General features: G+C 45.4%; 2 protein-coding genes and 1 long non-coding RNA gene across 3 annotated transcripts in view; 1 reads left to right on the plus strand and 2 right to left on the minus strand.

Annotated features, from left to right (window-relative positions):
• The window catches only part of coq5 (coenzyme Q5, methyltransferase), a 33,703-nt gene extending 13,247 nt beyond the window's left edge, over positions 1 to 20,456 (minus strand). The window contains exons 1-5 of the mRNA XM_070887662.1: positions 20,251 to 20,456; positions 11,265 to 11,414; positions 2,868 to 3,095; positions 686 to 792; positions 290 to 378 (exon numbers count right to left, since the gene is read on the minus strand). Coding sequence (XP_070743763.1) covers positions 290 to 378; positions 686 to 792; positions 2,868 to 3,095; positions 11,265 to 11,414; positions 20,251 to 20,434 — 758 coding nt within the window. The 5' untranslated portion in view covers positions 20,435 to 20,456. The remainder of the gene's footprint in view (positions 1 to 289; positions 379 to 685; positions 793 to 2,867; positions 3,096 to 11,264; positions 11,415 to 20,250) is intronic.
• LOC139268871 (uncharacterized) lies at positions 13,719 to 15,537 on the minus strand. Its single transcript, XR_011594128.1, has 3 exons — positions 15,079 to 15,537; positions 14,646 to 14,798; positions 13,719 to 14,472 (listed from the first exon to the last, which is right to left on the minus strand). It is a non-coding gene; the product is annotated as an uncharacterized lncRNA (long non-coding RNA).
• Positions 20,457 to 20,566: 110 nt separating the features above from the next.
• Positions 20,567 to 23,346, plus strand: part of rnf10 (ring finger protein 10) — a 62,352-nt gene continuing 59,572 nt past the window's right edge. Inside the window, exons 1-2 of the mRNA XM_070887666.1 lie at positions 20,567 to 20,682; positions 20,913 to 20,981. Coding sequence (XP_070743767.1) covers positions 20,966 to 20,981 — 16 coding nt within the window. The 5' untranslated portion in view covers positions 20,567 to 20,682; positions 20,913 to 20,965. The remainder of the gene's footprint in view (positions 20,683 to 20,912; positions 20,982 to 23,346) is intronic.

A 23,346-nucleotide genomic window follows, 5' to 3' on the forward strand; every position in this document is an offset into this window, starting at 1 on the left:
TATACTATTGTCAGTTTCCCCCTCAGTAATACTAATTTACTATTGCCAGTTTCCCCCTCAGTAATACTAATTTATTATCGCCAGTTTCCCCCTCAGTAGTATTAATTTACTATCGCCAGTTTCCCCTCAATAATACTAATTTACTATCGCCAATTTCCCTCTGTAATGCTAATTTACTATCGCCAGTTTCTCCATCAATAATACTAATTTACTATTGTCAATTTCCCCCTCAGTAGTATTAATTTACTATCGCCAATTTCCCTCAGTAATACTAATTTATTATAGCCACCTGGAAATGATAGGATTCTGTACTTTGCTGAATTCCAAACACAGGAACCTTCCACCTGGTTTCAAAACCCGATAGGCTTCCTGCAGTACCTGGTGAGGGGAAAACAGTCAATCAGCATCAGAGTTTTCTACATGGATACTTTCGTGCACTGTGAAGATAGAATGAAGACATTTTTACAGCAAATTTGTACGCAATAGACAAGTTGCAGTAAGTTTTACCAAAGGAATATTCAAAGTTGGAAATAAACTTATTGGCTTGAGGAAAAAACACATTCCAAAATAACACGCAGCACTTTTGTTGGTGGGAATGGGAAGAAGAGAAGGTAAATGGTAGACAGAGCTTCTCCATCAGAATTAATCATATGTTATTCATAGGTGATGCGTTGCATCTACTCACGTGATCAATATGAGTAACATTTCTAATTCCAAATGCAATCGTATAAACATCAAACTTGTCATCATCAAATGGCAGCTCTTCCGCATTTCCCACCACCCAGGACAAGCCTGCATTGAGCAAACAACCGGAGAGCAAGTGTGAGAATTCAGACCACATATCCTTAGCATCTTCTAACAGCCAGAACGTAAACCTTCAGACCAACCCTCCCCACAGACAACTCTAAGCAGAAAGAATAAACAAACCATTATTTCCATCCTGACTGCTGGTTGGTGCTGGGAAGGACACTTGTGGGCATTAAGTGAGGGCAGCAAGCTTATCTCTGCACCCAGTTAGTGGCATTCAGTTTAGGCTCATGTGAAGAATACCAATTTAGTGGAGATACTGGAGAACAGTTAGCACTCGAGCATGAATCAGAACCTTTAGGAGCGAGTGAAGGGGAGAATGTTTAGGGTCACAGGGGAAGTGGTCTAAACAGTGAAAATATGATTAAGTATATAAATAAAAACCGGTAATTTTTACCAATCATATTGTGTCAGTTGCTGACGTTCTTATTTCACTACGACTCCGCAAAAAATAAACATGAGCTTTCACAAAGGCATGTGTATTCATCCCATCACAAACTTCAGCCACTACAACTTATATTTTTATAGCACCATAATGGAGAAAAACATCCCAACATACTTCACACAGATGTAATCAGAAACAGACGGATATCAAGCAACGTTCCTTCGAATTTTTTTTCCTGCGTGGGCCCTTTAAATGTAGCTGCTGCACATGCGCAGTATCTCTTCGAGCAGTAGCAGCTGGTGAGTGGCCTGCGCGGGACCTCCCAATTGATGCGCCGGGGGGGGGGGGGGGGGCGGTGGAGAACATTGATGCCAAGCAAAGGGAGCTATTAGGAGGCGTGAACAAAAGCTTGGACAAAAAGGACAGTCTTAAAGGAAGAGATGAAGGTGAAGAAAGGAAGAGACTGGGGCAGGGTATTCCAGAATGTATGGCATAGCTAAAGGCGCAGCTACCAAAGCTGGGGTAAAGGGAGGGAGGATGCACAACAAGCCAGAATAGGAGGAACGGGGGTAGAGGGTTCTAGAGTTGGAAGAGGTTATACAGATAGGGAGGGGGAGGCAATGGAGGGATTTAAACTTTAATTTGGAGGCAGTGGGAGACGGCACCGAATGCAGGTCAGCGAGGAGAGGAGTGATAGGCGAGCGGGACATCACCTACATGTTGTGGCACAGAACAAAATGACAATTTGAAATGCAGCATAAACCCAGTCACTGAGACAAATGGGCTGTGGACAAATTGAAGTCAAATTTCCATTACTGAGATTGGTTCAGCAGCTATTTTGTATGACTAGCAATTTTAAATATCACTACTTTCATGCCAAACATTTCTTTTTCCATCCAAACTGCGGCAAAACCCTGCTAAAAAACCCACAATTGTCAAAGCTCTGAATGTTGCTCCGGATTGGAAAGGCCCTTCGAGCAGCTCTCTTGTATTCCAGGGCAGAATACAAAAAAACCTTCTTGTACGCTAGCCGATCCCCCTCTCACCTCTCTATCACAGACCTCTTCATTATTGTGCAGTTTACTAATACTATTGACATAGGAATTGCAGCACAGGAGGCCGTTACATCCACTGTGCTTGCGCCAGTGGTAGCTATTCAACTATGTTTAGTGTCCCTCAACTATCTGACCTCTAGAAATGCCATCCCACATGCTATTCCTCCTCCCTACATCTTCACTATGTTGCAACTGAGACTTATCAAACAGTCTCTCACTTTAACTCATTCTTTCCCAGGATCCCAACTGTGGAATTCCTTACCTCGTTCAATTTTTTCTTCCTGTAACTACCCAAGCTCGACACTGCCTAATCACTAGTTCCAGATTTATCTCTTCACTTGTACTCCTTTCAGCCTTGTCCTGCACTACCACTTGGGTCTTCTGCTTCCGGTTTAATAAAAAAACATTTTTAAAGAAGTTTAAAGAATGGCCACTTGCCTTAACAGAGGCTGAAAAGGCAGAATGCTTCAATACAGTTGTCGTACACTGTTAATTATACAATATAGCCTCAACTTTTCAAATACGCCAGCAACAGTATAACTGCCTATGGAGGTCCCTATTGACTTTTCACTTCCCATTCAGTGCTGAGGAAAATATCACGTCTTTTAAGTATGACCTACCTTCAGTATAGTTCAACTGTTCTGCCTTTTGCCTCCCAACCATTAACATTTCCTTATTAATGTCACAGATGACTGCCTTTGATCCCAAATCAGAATCAGATTCATTTTGCTGTTGATAAAAATCATTGATTTGTTGCCATGATGGGCTCTGGTAAGATTCCATCGCACGATGTCTCTGTCTTTCATGCCGCGATCGTACGTAATCCAGAAACCTGAAGGCTATATCCCCTGCAGAAATACAAGCAATTTTAGTTCCCCAATGTCTTAGCTGTAAAGTACACTCCCCACCATGGAACAGAGCCCTGCAGACCTAGAAAGTACCAGGTTCAATCTCCAGCCTGTACAGAGCTAAAGGATCTTGGCCACGGTGACGATATGAGTACAACAATCGGCTCCAGTGTCCCTGGGCTGGGGGAGTATGGCGGAAAGAGAAAATAAAAAAATGTATCAGCCAGTCCTGACTGCTATTTAGTATCTCCTGCTGAGTGCATGTGTTGTCAGCAAGGAGGATTGGCGTGGGCTTGGCTGTCATGTCCCCTTGGGTGAATAGCTTCCTGACACTCTGCAAGCTCACACATGAAGGATAGTGAGGTAACGGAAAACAGTGGGTCCCCTAAGGATCATTCATCCAGCAAGAGTCAGCACATTAGGTAGAGAAACTTGTTGCCACTCAAGTATAGATTTTAAATGGACAACATATTTTACTCAGGTCAGTGATGAGCTATTCTCATAATACTGGAGGATTTAATGTCAATGTGACATTGGTCATATCAGAATGTCGCTTTTTAAAAATTTCCAGAATATACATACAAGGATAAAAATACCCGTTAGTCTGATCAAACAGCTTCACAGCTGGCTATAAATCACAGGAGCGAAGCTGGTGTTATTGTTAAAAATATCACTGCTAAACTCAGTCAATTTACCAATGAAAAATGAATAGCCCAGAAATTCCTGCCTCCTGGATCCGTACGAAGTTTCTACTGACCCCGGAAGTAATCGGAAAAGCCGGTTTTCAGCACGCAATGCGCACGCGCTGAAAACCGGCTTTTCCAATGGGTCAAGTTTCTGGCTTGACAGATCCTCCGTATCTCGGGAGGGAGGACATTTGCACGGACAAGATTGTGGGATTTACTTATATCTTGCCCAGCAAATGTTCTCAAAACTCTTGCGCCGGATAAAAGCAGATACATAGCCTATTTTACAAGCAGAAGAGTTGAAAAACATACAAAAATATAAAGTAAAAAATCACATTTTTAAAAACCCTGCCCAATACGTTACATTTATTTTTAGCCATAATTAAAAAAAATTTTCTTCAAAAAACATTTCTAACAACTTTAATTTCTATTAGTGTATTTATGTGAGGTGTTTTTTTTAATGTTTTATGTAGTATGTGTGTGTTTGGGGGTGTTTCTCATTCATAGTAATGGGAGTTTCAGATTTATGCGTTCCGTTGCGCAAGAAGAGGAGGCCTCGAATCCAGGATCTCTGGCAGGCATTCGACCAAAAGGTAAGTGCGCATCTTTTCTCTTACTTTTAATCGAACACCCGCAGGAAGAAGAAACAGGAATTTCTGGGCCAATATATATATTTTTAAAAAATCAAAGTTTTGGAAAGCTGCCCTCATGTCTCAACCGGTATCTCACTCCACAGCGTGGAAATGAACTGTACGGACCAGGAAGGTTCCACTCCCCTCCCCAAGTCTGTGCCACGAGTTGATCAAATCTGGAGCAGCAATAGACAAGCAACTCCTGACCTCGGTATGCCTGGGCTGGGGTCGGGAGGGGGGCGGTGGGGAGAAATCAAGCTTTGTGCCCCTGATCAATGTCTCCTGCTGGAAAACTTATGATTGAATACATGAAGTACTGTCAATGGTGAGGTACTGGAGGGCGGTCAGTGCTTGTGAAATCAATCAGGAGCAAAATGGATAAAGTTGGGGGAGGGAGAGGAGAAAGAGAATCTGGTGAAGTGCATGTATTCTAGCTTTCTTACAATTAAGTAGCAGGTATGTCAACTGTAACTACACAACAGAAGGTTTCGTAACTTGGGTGAAAGTGAAAAGCTAACAGTACAATACCTGTGGTTACACCCCATTTCACAACATAATTCAAGTCTTTCAACAGCAGATTATCATTGAATAAACTATGACTCACTTCCACATTGTACTTGACAGATAATTGCCAAGAACAAGTCCTGTATTAGTTCTCTAAACAAACGGGGAAATGTTCAAATACATCAAGTAGACATCAACAAATCAATAATTTTGAGCATGTAGGTGATGCGGTATAGCTTTGATAGGTTTACTGTAGGGCAGGCCCAAGTGCTGCAGCTGATGCAACTTACCTCAATTATCAGGAATAAAAAGTTCAAACCATACAAAGTATCAATCACATTTACACCAAAAACACTTTAATCAAACTAATTGCCAACGTAATAAAAATTTTAAGGAACAGAAATTCTTAACTTACACAAACTAAATTTATATTTTATTTTAATTACAAACTTCTATCAACATAAAAGTATTTGGGGACAGGGGAGGGGGGAGAGAACACATGATAATTAGAGATGTGGAAGGATAATTGGCTCATCTTGGTTCATCCATCCAGAGTGATCCTAATGCCACTCCAACAACCACAACTTTTATTTATAAAGCGCCTTTAACATAGTAAAACATCCCAAGTCGCTTCACTGGGGCATTATTGAACAAAATTTGACACCAAGCCGCATAATGAGATATTAGGGTAGAGCTTGGTCAAAGAGTTTCCTTTTAAAGGAGGAAAGAGGTAGAGAGGCGGAGAGGTTGAGGGAGGGAATTCACAGACACCAACGGTGGAGTGATTAAAACTGGGAATGCGCAAGAGGCCAGAATTGGAGGAAAGCAGAGATCTCGGAGGGTTGCACGAGGCCATGGAGGGGTCTGAACGCAACGGTGGGATTTTAAAATCAAGTCGTTGTTCAACAGGGACCAATGTAGGTCAGCAAGCACAGGAGTGATGGATGAAGAGAACTTGGCGAGAGTTAGCATTGGGGCAGCAGAGTTTCTGGAAGATGGGAGGCCGGCCAGGAGTGCATTAGAATAGTCAAGTCGAGAAATAACAAAGGGTTTCAGCAGCAGATGAGCTGAGGCAGTGGCATTGTGGGATGATGTTACGGAGGTGGAAATAGGCGATTTTAGTGATGGTACAGATATGTATTTGGAAGGTCCTCTCTGGGTCAAGTACGACAACAAGATTGCGAACATTCTGGCTCAGCCTTAGACTGTTGCCAGGGAGAGGGATGAAGTTGATGGCTAGGGAATGGAGTGTGTGGCGGGAATCAAAGACAATGTCTTCCCAATTTTTAGTTGGAGGAAATTTCTGCTCATACAGTACTGGATGTTTGACAAGCAGCCTGACAATTTAGAGAAAGTGGAGGGGCTGAGAGAGGTAATGGTGAGGTAGAGCTGGGTGTCGTCAGCGTACACATGGAACCCGACGTTGTGTTTTCGGAGGATGTCGTCAACAGGCAGCATGTAGTTGAGAAATAGAAGGGGGCCAAGGATGGATCCTTGGGAGACACCAGAGGTAACAACATCCCTTTGTTGTTTAAATAATTCCAGGGATTTTGCCTCCACTATGTCTGAAAGTTTATTCCACATGTTGATTGCTGAAAAATCTCCTGACATCTTTCCTAAAAGCACCATTCTCTAATTTGTTCTATTCCCACATTTAATTTGAAGTAATATTCTGGGTTTATCCGTAATCTAACATACCTATATAATGATCATTTCTCAGTTGCTTTCTTTTCAGGTTGGAAAGCACAAGTTGCTCCAGTCGTTCCTCTTTCCTCAGATCCCTGACACTGGGGATCAGCGTCATGGCTTAGAAACATAGAAATTTACAGCGCAGAAGGAGGCCATTTCGGCCCATCGTGTCCACGCCGGCTGACAAAGAGCCGTACGGCCCTCGGTCAGCAGCCCTAAAGGTTACATATAAACCTATGAACAATGACGGAAAGACAAAGAGCACCCAGCCCAACCAGTCCGCCTCACACAACTGCGACACCCCATACACTGAAACATTCTACACTCCACCCCAACCGGAGCCATGTGATCTCCTGGGAGAGGCAAAAACCAGATAAAAACCCAGGCCAATTTAGGGAGAAAAAAATCTGGGAAAATTCCTCTCCGACCCATCCAGGCGATCGAAACTAGTCCAGATCACCACTCTGGCCGTATTCAATTCCCTGCAGTACTTACCATTAATACTGCATCGGCCAACAAAAGGTCATCCAGTCTAATCCCAATTACCAGCTCTAGGTCCGTAACCCTGCAGGTTACGGCACTTTAAGTGCCCATCCAACCATCTCTTAAAAGTGGTGAGGGTTTCTGCATCCACCACTCTTCCAGGCAGTGAGTTCGATTCCCACAACCCTCTGCATAAAGAAGCCCCCTCAAATCCCCTCTAAACCTTCCATTACCCACCTTAAAACTATGCCCCCTCGTAATAGACCCTGCCACCAATGGAAATAGGCCCTTACTATCCACTATGTTCAGGCCCCTCATTATTTTGCACATCTCAATAAGGTCTCCTTTCAATCTCCTCTGTTCCAATGAGAACAAACCCAACCTATCCAATCTGTCCTCATAACTAAGATTCTCCTTTCCAGTTAGCAGCCTAGCAAATCTCCTCTGCACCCTCTCTAGTGCAATCACGTCCTTCCTATAATATGGCAACCAGAACTACATGCAATACTCCAGCTATGGTCCAACCAAAGTATTATACAATTTAAGCATAACCCCCCCAGCTCTTATATTCTATGCCTCGGCCAATAAAGACAAGCATTCTGCATGCCTTCTTAACCACCTGGCCTATTTTCAGGGATCTGTGGACATCTACACTATTAAGTGGGCTACCGCCTAATGTGTATACCCTTTCCTTATTAGCTCTCCCAAAGTGCATCACCCATACTTTTCTGAATTAAATGCCATTTGCCACTGCTCTGCCCACCTGACCAGCAGATTGCTATCCCCTGCAGCCCATGACTTTCCTCTTCCATTATCAACCACACAGCCAATTTTAGTGTCGTCTGCAAACTTTTTAATCACACTCCCTATATTCAAATCTAAATCGTTGACATATACCACAAAAAGCAAGGGACCAAGTAGCGAACCCTGTGGAACCCCACTGGAAACATCCTTCCAGTCACAAAAACATCCATCAACCATTACCCTTTGCTTCCTACCTCCAAGCCAATTTTGGATCCAACTTGCCACTTTGCCCTGGATCCCATGGGCTTTAACCTTCTTGACCAGTCTACCATGTGGGACCTTATCAAAAGCTTTGCTAAAGTCCATATACACTACATCGTACGCACTACCCTCATCGAACCTCTTGGTTACCTCCTCAAAAAATTCAATCAGGTTCATCAAACACGATCTTCCCTTAACTAATCCATGCTGACTGTCCCTAATTAATCCCTGCCTTTCCAAATGCAGATTTATCCTGTCTTTCAGGATTTTTTCCAATAATTTTCCCACCACTGAGGTTAGGCTGACAGGCCTGTAATTACTCAGCCTATCCCTTTCCCCCTTCTTAAACAAGGGTACTACATTAGCAGTCCTCCAATCCTCCAGCACCATGCCCAAATCCAAAGAGGACTGGAAATTGATGGTCAAGGCCTCTGCTATTTCCTCTTTTACTTCGCTCAACAGCCTGGGATGCATTTCATCCGGGCCTGGGGACTTATCTACTTTCAAAGCTGCTAAACCCCTTAATACTTCCCTCTCTCACTATATTTATTTCATCCAGAATATCACACTCCTTCTCGATAGCAGTATCTGCATTGCCCCTTTACTTTGTGAAAACAGATGCAAAGTATTCGTTAAGAACCTTACCAACATCTTCTTCCTCCACACAAAGTTTACCCTCATGGTCTCTAATAGGCTATACCCTTTCTTTAGTTACCCTCTTATTCTTAATATATTTATAGAACATCTTAGGGTTTTCCTTAATTTTACTAGCCAAGAATTTCTCATGCTCTCTCTTAGCATTCCTAATATCCTTTTTAATTTTGCCTCCGAACTTTCTATATTCCTCTAAAGATTCTATAGTATTTAGCCATTAGAATATGACATAAGTGTCCCTTTTTTTCTTTATCCTCCCCTGTAAGTCCCTAGTCACCAAGGGGGCTCTGGAGTTATTATTCCCAACCTTTTTCTTTAAGGGCGCATGTTTGGCCTGCGCCTTCCGGATCTCCTGCTTGAATGCCTCCCACTGTTCCGACACCGATTTACCCACAAGTAGCTGTTTCCAGTCCACTATGGCCAAATCACTCCTTAACTTAGCAAAATTAGCTTTTCCCCAATTCGGAACTTTTATTCCAGGCCTATCCTTGTCCTTATCCTTAACCAACTTGAATCTGACTGAATTATGGTCGCTGGCACCCGAGTGCTCTCCCACCAATACCCCTTCAACCTGCCCAGTTTCATTCCCCAAAACTAAATCCAAGACCACCCCCTCTCGTGTTGGGCTAGCTACATACTGACTAAAAATGTTCTCTTGAATGCATTCTCTGTACTGGATCCAGTGCTTGAATATCTTGTTCCTTGGAGACCAGAGCAGAACACAGTATTTAAGGTGTGGTCTGACTACAGCTCTGTATCAAGTTTGATCATTGCCTTCTACGGCTTATATTCTATTATTTTAGCTGTGAATTCAACATCCTATTGCCTTTGTTGATCACTGCTCTGCATTAGTTCAACATATTTAGCATCTACGAAGACTCCGAGGTCATAACTTCATCTTTAGCTATTTCAACACCATTCAGAGCATGCATTTCTTTCTTTTCTCCCTATGTGTAGCACTTCATATTTGTCTGCATTAAATTTCACCTGCCATTATTCTGCCCACTTACACATCTTGTCCAACTCATTCTGTTTTTTTACCTGAGCTGCCGCTTCTGATTCCGCACTCCCCTACTTTGACCAAATTTGACCACTGCATTGAGTTTCTGAATCTAGGTCATTTATGTAAATTAGCAGTAGTCCCAGCACAAGCCCTGAGGCACCCCACTCAGTATTCCCACTCTAACACTACTCCTCAAACGAGTATTCATCGTTCCCTCCCCTTCAACCAGTTTCTCATCCATTCATAAGGTTCAGCCTTGAGTTTAATGAATAACCTTGTGCGTGGAACCTTGTCAACAGCCTTTCGAAGTCAAGGTAAACCACATCATTGGGATTACTACAATGCACCTGGGTTGCCGTTCTGGATGAGCAGAAATCTTATCCAATTTAATATTGGTAAGACTGAAGCCATTGTTTTTGGTCCCCGCCACAAACTCCATTCCCTAGCCACCGACTCCACCCTCTCCTCAACTTCTGTCTGAGGCTGAACCAAACTGTTCGCAACCTTGGTGTCATATTTGACCCTGAAATGAGCTTTCAACCACATATCCGCAGCATAACCAAAACTACCTATTTCAACTCCGTAATATCGCCTGTCTCTGCCCTTGCCTCAGCTCACACCTTTGTTACCTCTAGACTTGACTATGCCTCCTACATTCTACCCTACGTAAACTAAAGATGATCCAAAACTTGGCTGCCCGTGTCCTAATTCGCAACAAGTCCCACTCACCCATCACCCCTGTGTTCGCTGACCTACAATGACTTCTGGTTAAGCAACGTCTCGATTTCAAAATTCTCATCCTTATTTTCATGACTTTGCCCCTCCCTATCTCTGTAATCTCCTTCAGCCCCACAATCACCTGAGATGTCTGCGCTCCTCTAATTCTGCCTTCTTGAGCATTCCTGATTATATCGCTCAACCATTGGTGGCTTTGCCTTCTGTTGCCTCGGCCCCAAGCTATGGAACTCCCTGTCTAAACCTCTCCGCCTCTCTACCCCTTCAAGACGCTCCTTAAAACCTACTTCTTTGACCAAGCTTTCGATCACTTGCACTAATTTCTACTTATGCAGCTCGGTGTCAATTTAAAAAAAATCTCATAATAATCCTGTGAAGTGCCTTGGGACGTTTCACTACGTTAAAGGCGCTATATAAATACAAGTTGTTGTTGTTGTCACTTCCTCACGTTTACTACTGATAATCAGTTCCATTATTTTACATGGAATGGAAGCAAGACGAATGCATACATTTTTCACTTTCTCTCATTGATTAGGCTATTCAGTGCCACGTTCAATAGCAAGACAAGATCATCCCTTGGGACAGAGATACGATCACAGCCTGGTCAGTACAATGCAGAAAATGTTGATGATGATTCTTGTTTGTTTCAATCAAAGACTCAAGAGTATTCAGAGGCACAGTGAAGGGGAGGAACGATCAGGAACACAGGATTCACAGAATCTTCCCATTCTCTTAGCAATCTGGAGAGCATAGGAAAAGATTAGAGTAATTACTTTACCTGTCCCTCCAGCAACATCAAGCAGTTTTGTCCCTGGCAGTGGGTTCATCATATGAAGAAGTGTATCCTTCCACAGCCGGTGAATGCCGAGGCTCATGGCGTCGTTCATCAAATCATATTTTTTGGCAACATTTTCGAACACTTTGTAAACTATAATAGAAAATAAAACAGTATAAATTATTCCACAATGATCACCACATCACAATCAGAAGTTCAACTAAGTTGTCTTTGAGTCCTTATGAGGACTGAAAGGAAAACCTGCGTTTATATCAGAGAAATGTCACAAAATGCTTCACAGCCAAAGAATTACTTTGAAATTCAGTGGTTATGTAGGCAAGCTTGGCAGCCATTATGCCCATAGCAAGATCCCACAAACAGCAATGAGATGATTAATCAGTTCATGTTTATTTAGATGGTAATGGTCTAGGGAGGAATATAGGCTAAGGTACAAGAACACCCTGCTCTTCTTTGAAGGAACATTAACATCCACATGGACCACTAGAACTGGCTAACTGAAACTTTTATCATCTCATCTGAAAGATGGCACTTCTGACAATGCAGCACTCCCTCAGTATTGCACAGGGAAGCCAACCTAAAACTGAGCTAGAAATTCGGCAGGTTTGCGCCCGTTTATCGCCATGGCGAAGCTGAAAAAGCAATTTATTGGGGCACTAAACGAGTCGCACAAAGTTTAGCGCCTGGGTGGAAAATTTGGCAGCGGTTTTGCGCCAGCGCTTTTAGCGCCTGCCCGTTTTTTTTAGCCGTTTTAATGACGTCAATCGGCGCCCAAAAACACGCAGGAAAAAAAATCAAGTCTTACAGGTTGGATCCAGGGAGCACTCAGTGCTAACGGCGCCATCTTGAAAAACGGAGAAGTTCATGGCATAAAAGGATTTGGAGGGAAGGCTGCGTTTTACAGTGAGCTTTATGTGAGTTTATAGTTCATTTTTAAGGATACTTAAGGACATTTCAAAGAATGGGGGCTATAATATCTCTGCCATTATTCCTGGCTGCTATTTCTATGCAGCATTGAGCTGGAAGGCGGCTTATTCAAGAGCATTTTGAGCGTAATCAAAGAGCTCGCAGATGTATGGGGAAGAGGCCTTACCCCCCACGAGATTACAGGGAACAGCGCTCATACCTGCAGCTGTCGGAGGCATAGTGTGTTCGAAGGCTGCGCTTCTGAAAAGAGGTGGTCACAGAGATATGCCAGCTGATAAAGGTACAGCCTACCAGCAGGAACAGGACTGCACTGCCCATCGAGGTGAAGGTGACTGAAACACTTGCCTGCTACGCTTTTGGCTCCTTTCAGGCATCAACAGGGGACATATACTTCATCTCACAGTACGCTACACATTGCTGCATTTGCCAGGTGATTACTGCACTGTATGCACACAGGATGGACTTTATAAAGTTCCCAATGAGCAAGGAGGCACAGAATGAGAGGGCTATAGGTTTTGCACGAATTGCTGGTTTCCTCAAGGTTCAGGCTGCCATTGACTGTGTGCACATCGCCCTGCGAGTACCTTTAGAGGATCCAGTGGTTTACCAAAACCGAAAGGGATTCCACTCCCTGAGTAAATGCCCAATTTCCAGGGAGCATCCATGATGCTTTCATCTTGCCTGAGAGCAATGTCTCACACCTGTTCGAGCGTCAGCCACAAGGCGAGAGCTGGATGCTGGGGGACAAATGTTACGACCTCGCCACCTGGCTCATGACCCCCTCCAGAACCCTCAGACACAAGCCGAGCATCGCTATAATGTGAGCCATATAGCCATACGCAACATCGTCGAAAAGACAATTTGAGTGCTCAAGTAGCGCTTCCGATGCCTGGACCACTCTAGAGGCTCCCTGCAATACTCCCCTCAGCAGGTCTCCGAGTTCATTGTGGCGTGCTGCATGCTACACAACTTAACCATCATGAGGGGATAGGATTTGCCACTGGGGACTGCAGGAGCACCTCAGGAGAGAGGGGAGGAGGAGGAGGACCACGAGGAGGGGGAGAACCACAAGGAGGACGAGGAGCCTGGCGATGAACCTATCCCACCACCTCCACAGGGGAGGCCTCGTGGAGCTTTTGCCTTACATCAGCAGCTCATAATTCATCGCTTTGCTTGAACAGTGAACGGCACATTTCAACGTTGCCTGCCCACTCTATCCCACCATGTTGACGATTCCCTCTCTTATTCTGCAAATGAGATACTACACAGGAATGGTTAAGGCGAACAAAAGAATTTATTAAACATACAGTAACGAATAAGATTTATTAAATAGTGTAAACGTAATTTGGAAACTGGAATAAAATTTATTAAACATTATTGTGAACTTTTATAACAGAATTGGGAAACTTTTAAAAATAGCAACAACAGCAACTAAACAAAACAATGAAAGAACAACCCCTGCACTGAACATCTTTTACCTGCAGCCCCATCTCCCACCCCTCCCCCCTCTCATCAACACCCTCCCTTGCGGCATGAGGGTGGTACCAAGACATCGTGCAGCAACGCGGCCAGAGTCCTGCTCTAAAAGGAGGATAGACAATGGAGACGCCATGTGTGGATCCCCTGGAGAAGCTCGGGGTATGGAAGGCCCAGCTTCTGAGTGACAAGGCTCTTGCTCGGCCTCACTACTCACAGGTGATGTGGGTCTGGGCGCTGTGACACTGGGGACTGCAGTGCCAAAGGTCGAGACCATCAATTGCACAATGCCATTGACAGCCTCGGTGTTCTCGCGCGTCGCAGCAACAATCTGCGACATGCCCTCCCTCAATTCCACAAATAGTGCCGCAATGCTTGCGGGGAAAAACACCCACGGCCTCCAGGAGCTGTTGGCTGAGCTGGATGCTCTCCCTGGACAGTCCCACCATGTCCAGGTGTGTGCGTCTGCCTGTCAGCAGACCAGCTTTGCCGACTCACCCTCCGGATAAACGGCATAAGGGATTCAACCCTGGGGGTGCGTGGTTGCACGCCACTTGGACCCGGGGCCTCGGATTGGCCAAAGCCCGAGAATGTGTCTTCCTGGTCAGAGCCACTGGCCGCAGCTAAATGAGGTGTCGATTGCATTGGCCCATCCCCCCCCCTCCCAGAACAGCTTCATGAGTTTCCTCCTCCCATGGAGGTTCCTCGTCCTCGGTGTCTTTGTGGTCCCCCTCCTGTACACGATGGGCTGAGGTGGCGGCTTCCATTGGCAGATGTGGTACCTCCTCATCTGGAAATAGAAAACAACAGACGAGTGGTTAGCAGCAGGGGAGGGGACAGGGTGACATGAGGAAGGTCACATAACACAGGCTCATTTGAAGAACCGGCGCTACTGCATTATATGTAGCCCACAGACACTGCATCACATTGCCCAACCCAGTCCGGGGATTTTGCAGTACTTACCCTCAGTTTCGAACAGGGGACCTGCACCCCCACAGGTAGTTTTGAGGCACCGATCAGAGCTGCCATGTGCTCCTCCAGGTCCGTTAACAGCAGTGCCTGGAGTGGAGCACCGCCTGTGCGTCGCTGCTCCCGGCGGTTATGCGACAACTTTCTCTGCAAAGATGACAATAGGAATAGTTACCAGAGGGCCCTTCTGCTCTTATGGCACACACAGATAGCCATCATAGCACTTATACCATACTGTGTGCATTTAATACAGTTGCACGTGATTCATGAGGAAGACATCAAAGTGCAGAAACATCTTTTAAGATGTCAAAAAGCAGTCTTACTAATGTGTAACGATCATTCATGGCAAATAAGCCTACCTATACCAACATGTGTCAGATTTATAATTTAAGTAATGAACAAGTGCATGAATAAAAATATTACTTACTCTGACGACCCTGCAATAGTCATTGAACTTTTTCCTACATTGTTGATGGTCCCTCTTGATATTATCGACTGAGGAAACCTCCTTGACCACGCTGGTCCACAGACGCCTTCGCACAGCTGGGTGGTGTTTACCGGCACCTCTCCTATTAAATTCCTCCCATCTGTTTTGCACAGCTACAATGATAACCTCAGTTGCCTAATAACTAAACTTTAGGGCTCTCTGCCTGCTGAAGTCCCCTTCCATCGTGGCTGCTTGGTCTGTGAAAAATAGCTGATTCAGCCCTGGATGTACTGCGCGTGCGCGGGCACACCCTGACAGCTGACCAGAATCGCAGGAAGAGAAAAAAATCAGCAAAGCAAAATTCACGCATGCGCAAAATGTCCAGTTTTTTCTGAATCGCAAATTTCGGTTCCACCACACAAATTCACTCCTGCAAGGCTGGATTTAACGCTATCACTAGTCACCGTTTGCCGAATTTTGCGACAGCCAGTGATAGCACTACCCCAGCACTAAAAAAACAAACACCGCCACGATTATCGCCCAAAAACGAACGAAATCGGAACCAATGTTCAAACTCCTGGCTTGGGGCTTGAAGTCAACCTTCCGTCACAAGGACACGATTGCTACAACAAAATCAAACTGATAGAGAAACTAGGACCATATCAATCTCCACAAAAATGTATAGCTAACATCTTGACACCTTCTAACGCAAGCCAGACAGTAACAAGGTAGTTATTTTTAAAAATTCATTCATGGGATGTGGGCATCGCTGGCATGGCCAACATTCATTGCCCATCCATAATTGCCCTTCAGAATATGGTGGTGATCCGCTTTCTTGAACCGCTCTGTCAGGGAGGCAGTTCAAGGATTTTGACCTAGCAACGATGAAGGAACAGTGATATATTTCCAAGTCAGGATGGTGGTTAACTTGAAGGAGAATTTGCAGACGATGGCGCTCCCATGTGCCTGCTGCCCATGTCCTTCTAGGTGGTAGAGGTTGCGGGTTTGGGAGGTGCTGCCGAAGAAGCCTTGGTGAGTTGTTGTGCATCTTTTAGATGGTACACACCGCAGCCACGGTGCGCCGGTGGTGGAGAGTGAATGTTTAAGATGGTGGATGGGGTTTCAGTCAAGCGGGCTGCTTTTTCCTGGACGGTGTTTAATTTCTTGAGTGTTGCTGGAGCTGCACTCAACCAGGCAAGTGGAGACTATTCCATCACACTCCTGACTTGCACCTTTTAGATGGTGGAAAGGTTTTGGGAGTCAGAAGGTGAGACTCTCGCTGCAGAATATCCAGCCTCTGAACTGCTCTTGTCACCACAGTATTTATGTGGCTGGTCCAGTTAAGTTTCTGGTCAATGGCTTCCCCCAGGATGTTGGTGGTGGGGCATTCGGCAATGGTAATGCTGTTGAATGTCAAGGGGAGGTGGTTAGACTCTCGCTTATTGGCGACAGTCATTGCCTGGCACTTATATCGCACAAATGTTACTTGCCACTTATCAGCCCAAGCCTAAATGTCGTCCGGGTCTTGCTGCATGCAAGCATGGAGTGCTTCATTATCTGAGGCGTTGCGAATGGAACTGAACACATAGCAAACAAACATCCCACTTCTGATCTTATGATGGAGGGAAGATCATCGATGAAGGAACTCCTGCAGTGATATCCTAGGGCTGAGATGATTGACCAACAACCACAACCATCTTCCTTTGTGCTAGGTATGACTCCAGCCAGTGGAGCGTTTTCCCCCGCGATTCCCATTGACTTCAGTTTTATTAGAGCTCCGTGTCAAGGGCGGTCACTCTCACTTCACCTTTGGAATTCAATTCTTTTGTCCATGTTTGGGACAAGGCTGTAATGAGGTCTGGAGCCGAGTGGTCCTGGCAAAACCCAAACTGAGCATCGTTGAGAAGACTATTGGTAAGAGCCGCTTGATAGCACTGTTGACGACACCTTTCATCACTTTGCTGATGATTGAGAGTAGACTGATGGTCCGGGTAATTGGCTGGATTGGATTTGTCCTGCTTTTTGTGGACAGGACATACCTGGGCAGTTTTCCACATTGTCGGATAGATGCCAGTTTTGTAGCCGTACTGGAACAGCTTGGCTAGAGGTGTGGCTAGTTCTGGAGCACGAGTCTTCAGCACAACAGCCAGGATGTTGTCAGGGTCCATAGCCTTTGTTGTATCCAGTGCACTCAGCTGTTTCTTGATAACACATGGAGTGAATTGAATTGGCTGAAGACTGGCTTCTGTAATGGTGGGAACCTCAGGAAGAGGCCGATATGGATCATCCGCTTGGCACTTCTGGCTGAAGATGGTTGCAAATGCTTCAGCCTTGTCTTTTGCACTCGCGTGCTGGGCTCCGCCATCATTCAGGATGGGGATATTCATGGAGCATCCTCCTCCCTTTAGTTGTTTAATTGTCCACCACCATTCACAACTGGATGTGGCAGGATTGCAGAGATTTGATCTAATCCATTGATTGTGTGATCGCTTAGCTCTGTCTACATCATACTGCTTTGGCTGTTTTGTAGCTTCCCCAGGTTTGCACCTCATTTTTAGGTACACCTGGTGTCGATCCTGGCATGCCCTTCTGCACTACTCATTGAACCAGGGTTGGTCCCCTAGCTTGATGGTCATGGTAGTGAGGGATATGCTGGGCCATGACGTTACAGATTGTGGTGGAGTACAATTCTGCTGCTGCTGATGACCCACAGCATCTCATGGATGCCCAGCTCTGTTCTGAATCTATCCCATTTAACATGTTTTTCCCACATGTTGGTTCTCTCACCACCAGCTGCAGGCCCAGTCTGGCAGCTATGTCCTTCAGTACTTGTCCAACTCAGTCAGTAGTGGTGCTACCGAGCCACTCTTGATTGTGGGCATTGAAGTCCCCTGCCCAGAATACATTGTGCCCTTGCTACCCTCAGTGCTTCTTCCAAGTGGTGTTCAACATGGAGGAGTACTGATCCATCAGCTGAGGGAGAGTAGTAGGTGGTAATCAGCAGGAGCTTTCCTTGCCCATGTTTGACCTGATACCATGAGACTTCTGTAGATCCAACCTACAGAACTCATTGTGGGAGCATGTTCTTGCCACAGACAGACTTCAGCTGTTCAAGAAGGGGGGGGGGGGGGCAACACCACCACCACCTCAATGGAAACTAGGAATGGGCAATAAATGTCAGCCTTGCCAGTCCCAAGAATACATTTTTTTTTTTACAAGCAGATTTTCCAACCTGGTGGGAAGGTAGCCAACCACAGTTTGTTTAGTGTTATGACTCGGCTGCTGACATTGTCCTAATTTTTAAAAAAAAGATAAGAATCTAAGAATAAGGAGCAGGCCATACAGCCCCTCGAACCTGCTCAATATTCAATAGGATCATGGCTGATCTTCGTCCTCAACTCCACTTTCCCGCTCGATTCTCATATTGCTGGATTCCCCTAGAGTACAAAAACTTATCTATTACAGCCTTGATTATACTCAACAACTGAGCATCCTCTGGGGTAGAGAACTGCAAAGATTCACAACACTGAGTGAAGAAATTCCTCATCTCAGTATTAAATGACCAACCCCTTATCTTGCGACTATGCCCCCTAGTTCTAGACTCTCTAGCCAGGGAAAACAACCTCTGTCAAGCCCCCTCAGAATCTTATGTTTCAAATGTCAGTACTGTTTCTGCTACTTGCCAAAGTTGTGTGTTTTTTTTAATTAGAGTACATTACCCTCTAGTCCATCCCCACTCCCACAGTTATACATGATCTTAAGAGCACCTGCTCCTGCGCCAAGATGATTCCGAATCATCTGCAGGTGATGATTTGTACATTGACAATGCAAGATTAAGGAATCCAGGGAGGAGAGGAGACGACCAGCAAGGAAGATAGTGCCACCATTTTCCCAAAGACCATCAATCTCATGATTTAATTCCAGCACAGTGGGTCGTACAATGTGCTCTCCTCCCACCAAGCTCATCCATCTATTTGTTTATATGTGTTACGCCATCTAATGGCCTAGTCGGAAATAATCAAACTCATCCATCAAGGCAATCAGATTTGAAGTACAAGAGTTACTTGATCACCTCAAATAAAAGCAATTCCCCTGATTCGCATCCCTTCATTTCCTCTTCTGCTCCTGAAAGCCTTCTCTCATGTTAGGATACAGCGGCCTTCTGGTACCTCGCCTAAGTAGCTATTCTTTATACCTGAGCTATATGAAATCAGTAGATGTCAATGGGCTATATGTTTCAGCTAATGTCCAACACTTCTAGCACAGGAGATCAGGAGAAGGAATAGTGGTTGATCTGAACAGGAAGAGAACGACGGGTCATTGGGCAGCGATCAGGTGCAGGACTCATAGTAAATGTAGCCTTCACCAACTAACTAATTATCATCATCATAGGCAGTCCCTCGAATCGAGGATGACTTGCTTCCACGTCAAAAAGTTTACAGGTGTTTCAATGATGGACCTAAAATTCCAGGTCCGAACTAAATCTTAAAGGATGGAAGATGCCTGTGCATGGATTTTTTTTAAACATGTGGTGGCCGTTGCACACCAGCCATCACACGGGCTTGACAGAGCTAGGTCTTGGTCCAGTAGCAAGGGTTAACCAAGACAACTAGAGACCAGTTCTGCTACACGGACCTAGTGCACACACATATCGCAATGTGGGCTGGCCCGTGCTGCCCCTGGGGCCTCTTCTGGGCCCTGAATTCAGGCCTCTCCTGGGTCCCGATCACGTCCCTCTACAATCTCTCGCCGCTCCTTCAGTACCTGCCCACCTCCAATCACCGACCTGGACCTTGATAACGTCCTTTTTCACTGCCGTTGATCTCCTGTTCCAGCACATACTGCTCCTTCCACTCCCCGGCCTGCTCCGACGGTGCTCGCAGTCCGGGGGCCGTGCAGACTGCTGGGCTTGGCTGCCACTGCGGAAGGAGCAGCGTCACCAACTAAGGCACTGAGGTCAATTGCAGGAGCCTGGCTGCGATCGTCGTTTACATCAGCTACATGTCAGCTGAAACTTGGGACTTTCCCGCTCAGCTACTGACGGTCACTCGGCCCGTCAGATACTAACACCGGGCAAGATCGGGAGACTGGAAGGCCCATCACACCACAGGCTCACCAGCTGCCACCCAAACCTCCCAGTCCGGCCTGAGCCTCCCGCCCGAACACTCGCACCTTTCTCTGCCTTTTCCGACTCTGACACGGTCTCGAAGCCGAAATGAGTTTGCTTTTCCTCGGCGTTGCCAGAATGAGCTCTGACAGAAAAGCAGGCCGCGATATTCCGCCTGCAAGGAGTGAAGAGACCGCTCCCACCCCGGGGGCCGGCGGCAAACGACCTCAGTAACCGACAGGCAGCCATCTTGCCACTGACCTGCCCCTCGCGTGGTTCCACTTCCGGGGCAACCAGCACTGCCCCCTGGGTCACGTGAGATTGCTGTAACTGGGCCCAACCCCCGGCAACCACATTTTAATTTGACCTTTAAGAGTTTAATTTGTTCAAATTGTCGGTTTTAGCGCCCCTTTAATAAGGGGGCGTTTGATTTACGTTTTGATTTACAGATGCAACAAAATAGTTGGAACTGGGTCCAGCGTAATCCAACCTGAGTAGTAAGCACTGCTGTAATATACCAAAGTGTCTAATATACCAACAGACTGCAATATCAAGTAAATGTTAGCATTGAGATCTTAAAGGACGGGACAGATTGCAAAACCCATTTAAACACTTGGCGTTGTGATTATTTTTAATAGTGAGATGCAACAACATTTATAAAGCAAAGTGAGGTGAATGAGAACGAATCTCCCAATTTACATCAGTCCGATTTTCCATTTTTTCCTAGTTCCAAAACCAATATCTGACAGGTTTGATGGCCCAGGAGAGACAGGCTGGAATATGTGCATTTGTCCTGGTAAGGGGCTTAGTCCCACAATTTTCTGATTTAGATGCAAGAGTGCTACCAACTGAGTCAAGTTGCTAAAAAAGCGAACCATCAAATCTAACACAAAGCATTGAGCACTTGTTACCTAGGGAAGATCATTCACAATACTCTGCCAAAATGGTAGGCCTTTATTGGCCCACTGTGGGGTGAACCAAATGCTAGGGCAGAACTTTCTGTCATTGGACCCACTATTTGGCCTTCTCTAGGGTTCCACAAACATAAAATGGGCCTTTAAGCACCTCATCATGGAAAGATGTCTGCCTGCCTAACCAGACAATCAACATTGTCTTTGCCAGTGCAAACCTGGGAAAATTCAGATGCCCACTAAAATGTTCAAATTAATGTTGACCTTTCAACCCACATCTGATCCATTGCCACGACAGTTGGCTTTCACTCCAGAACATCACCTGCTTATGCCACCTGCCAGACCCCTCCGTGATTGAAACCCTCTTCCGTGCCTGTCACATTAGATTGATTTCTTGAATGCTCTCTCATGAGCTTCCAAGTCTTCTCACCCACCAGAAATTTCAGCTAATCCTGATCTCTGCAGCCCATGTCCTCTCCTGCACAAAGTTAGACAAACCAGTACCTCCGTCTTGACTCCACAGGCTCCCTGTACAAAATGAATTGCTTTCAAAACCCTCAGCCCTATTTACAAACTTTATCTAATCTCAGCCTACACTTTATCCCACCCCGCTCAGCTCCATGATGGAAGAATGGTCTTTTAGCTATTAATCCTTAGCCCTGTGAAATTATCTTTCAAAACCACTTCAGTTTTCTATATCTCTTCTTGACTTCAAAACCACACTGTGGCCAGGCCTTTAGATCACCCCCTCCCCCACCCCCTGCAAGGGCACATGGAGGCTTTATTTAATGTCTCATCTGAAAGATGCCACCTCCGATGCAGTGTTGCACTGTGCTGGAGTGTGACTTGAATCTGACTTTCTGACTCAGAGGTAAGAGTGTTACCACTAAACTAAGGCTAAAATGAAAAAAATATCACCAGTGAGCTGGACAATTGGATTACTAACTGCTGTGGGGCAATTTTGGAAACTCAAATATTTTGAAGTCATCAGCTATAGCAGCAGTATAAATTCCAGGCACAAGCTATTATTCAGTCTTATGGATAGACGAGCTGAAAGGAAATTGGTAAGGAGATGGATCCAATCAGCAGATCTCAGACTGTGCTTAAAACATGAGTTCGTGTTTTTTTTATTCATTGGATGTTGGCATCACCAGCAAGGCTAGCATTTATTACCCACCCCTAGTTGCTCTTGAGAAGTTGGTTGTAAGCTGCTGCCTTGAAGGCAATGATGTCTCTGTAAGATCCTGCAAAGCCCCTGGGAGGACAGACACACCAGCGTTAGAATCCTCTATCAGGCCAACATCCCCAGCATCGAAGCACTGATCACACTTGACCAGCTCCGTTGGGCGGGCCACATTGTTCGCATGCCTATCACAAGACTCCCAAAGCAAACACTCTACTCGGAACTCCTACCCGGCAAGCGAGCCCCAGGTGGGCAGAGGAAATGTTTCAAGGACACCCTCAAAGCCTCATTGATAAAATGCAACATCCCCATCAACACCTGGGAGTCCCTGGCTAAAGACCGCCCAAAATGGAGGAAGAGCATCAGGGAGGGCGCTGAGCACCTTGAGTCTCGTCGCCGAGAGCATGCAGAAAGCAAGCGCAAGCAGCGGAAGGTGCGTGCAGCAAACTAGACTCCCCACCCAACCTTTCCTTCAACGACTGTCTGTCCCACCTGTGACAGAGACTGTAATTCCCATATTGGACTGTTCAGTCACCTAAGAGTGGAAGCAAGTCTTCCTCAATTTCAAGGGACTGCCTATGATGATGATCTTGAAAGCAACTGTGAGGCTTGCTAGGCCATTTCAGAGGGCAGTCAAGAGTCAGCCACATTACTGTGGGTTTCGAGTCACATTATAAGCCAGAGCAGGTACAGATGCCAGATTTCCTTCCCTAAAGTACATATAGTGACCCAGATGAGTTTTTATGACAGTCCAGTAGTTTCTGATACTAGTAACTGATACTAGCTTTTTATTCCAGATTTATTTAATTAACTGCCATGGTGGGATTTTGAACTCATATCTCCAAATCATTAGTCCAGGCCTCTGGATTACTAGTCAAGTAACATAACCACTTTCCTACTGTATCCTGTTGTTGGTGGTGCATTACTGGGACTGGCACCATATAGGGGTAGAGTGAGCTACTTTAGTGCCAAAATACAAAAAGTTCTGAAAAAACACGACAGGTCAATCAGCATATGCAAAGAAAAAATACAAGTTAACTTTAGGGGTGTCTAATTTTCTTCAGAAC

The sequence above is a fragment of the Pristiophorus japonicus genome, chromosome 8, assembly GCF_044704955.1.
Source record: "Pristiophorus japonicus isolate sPriJap1 chromosome 8, sPriJap1.hap1, whole genome shotgun sequence".
Classification (NCBI taxonomy): Eukaryota; Metazoa; Chordata; class Chondrichthyes; family Pristiophoridae; genus Pristiophorus; species Pristiophorus japonicus.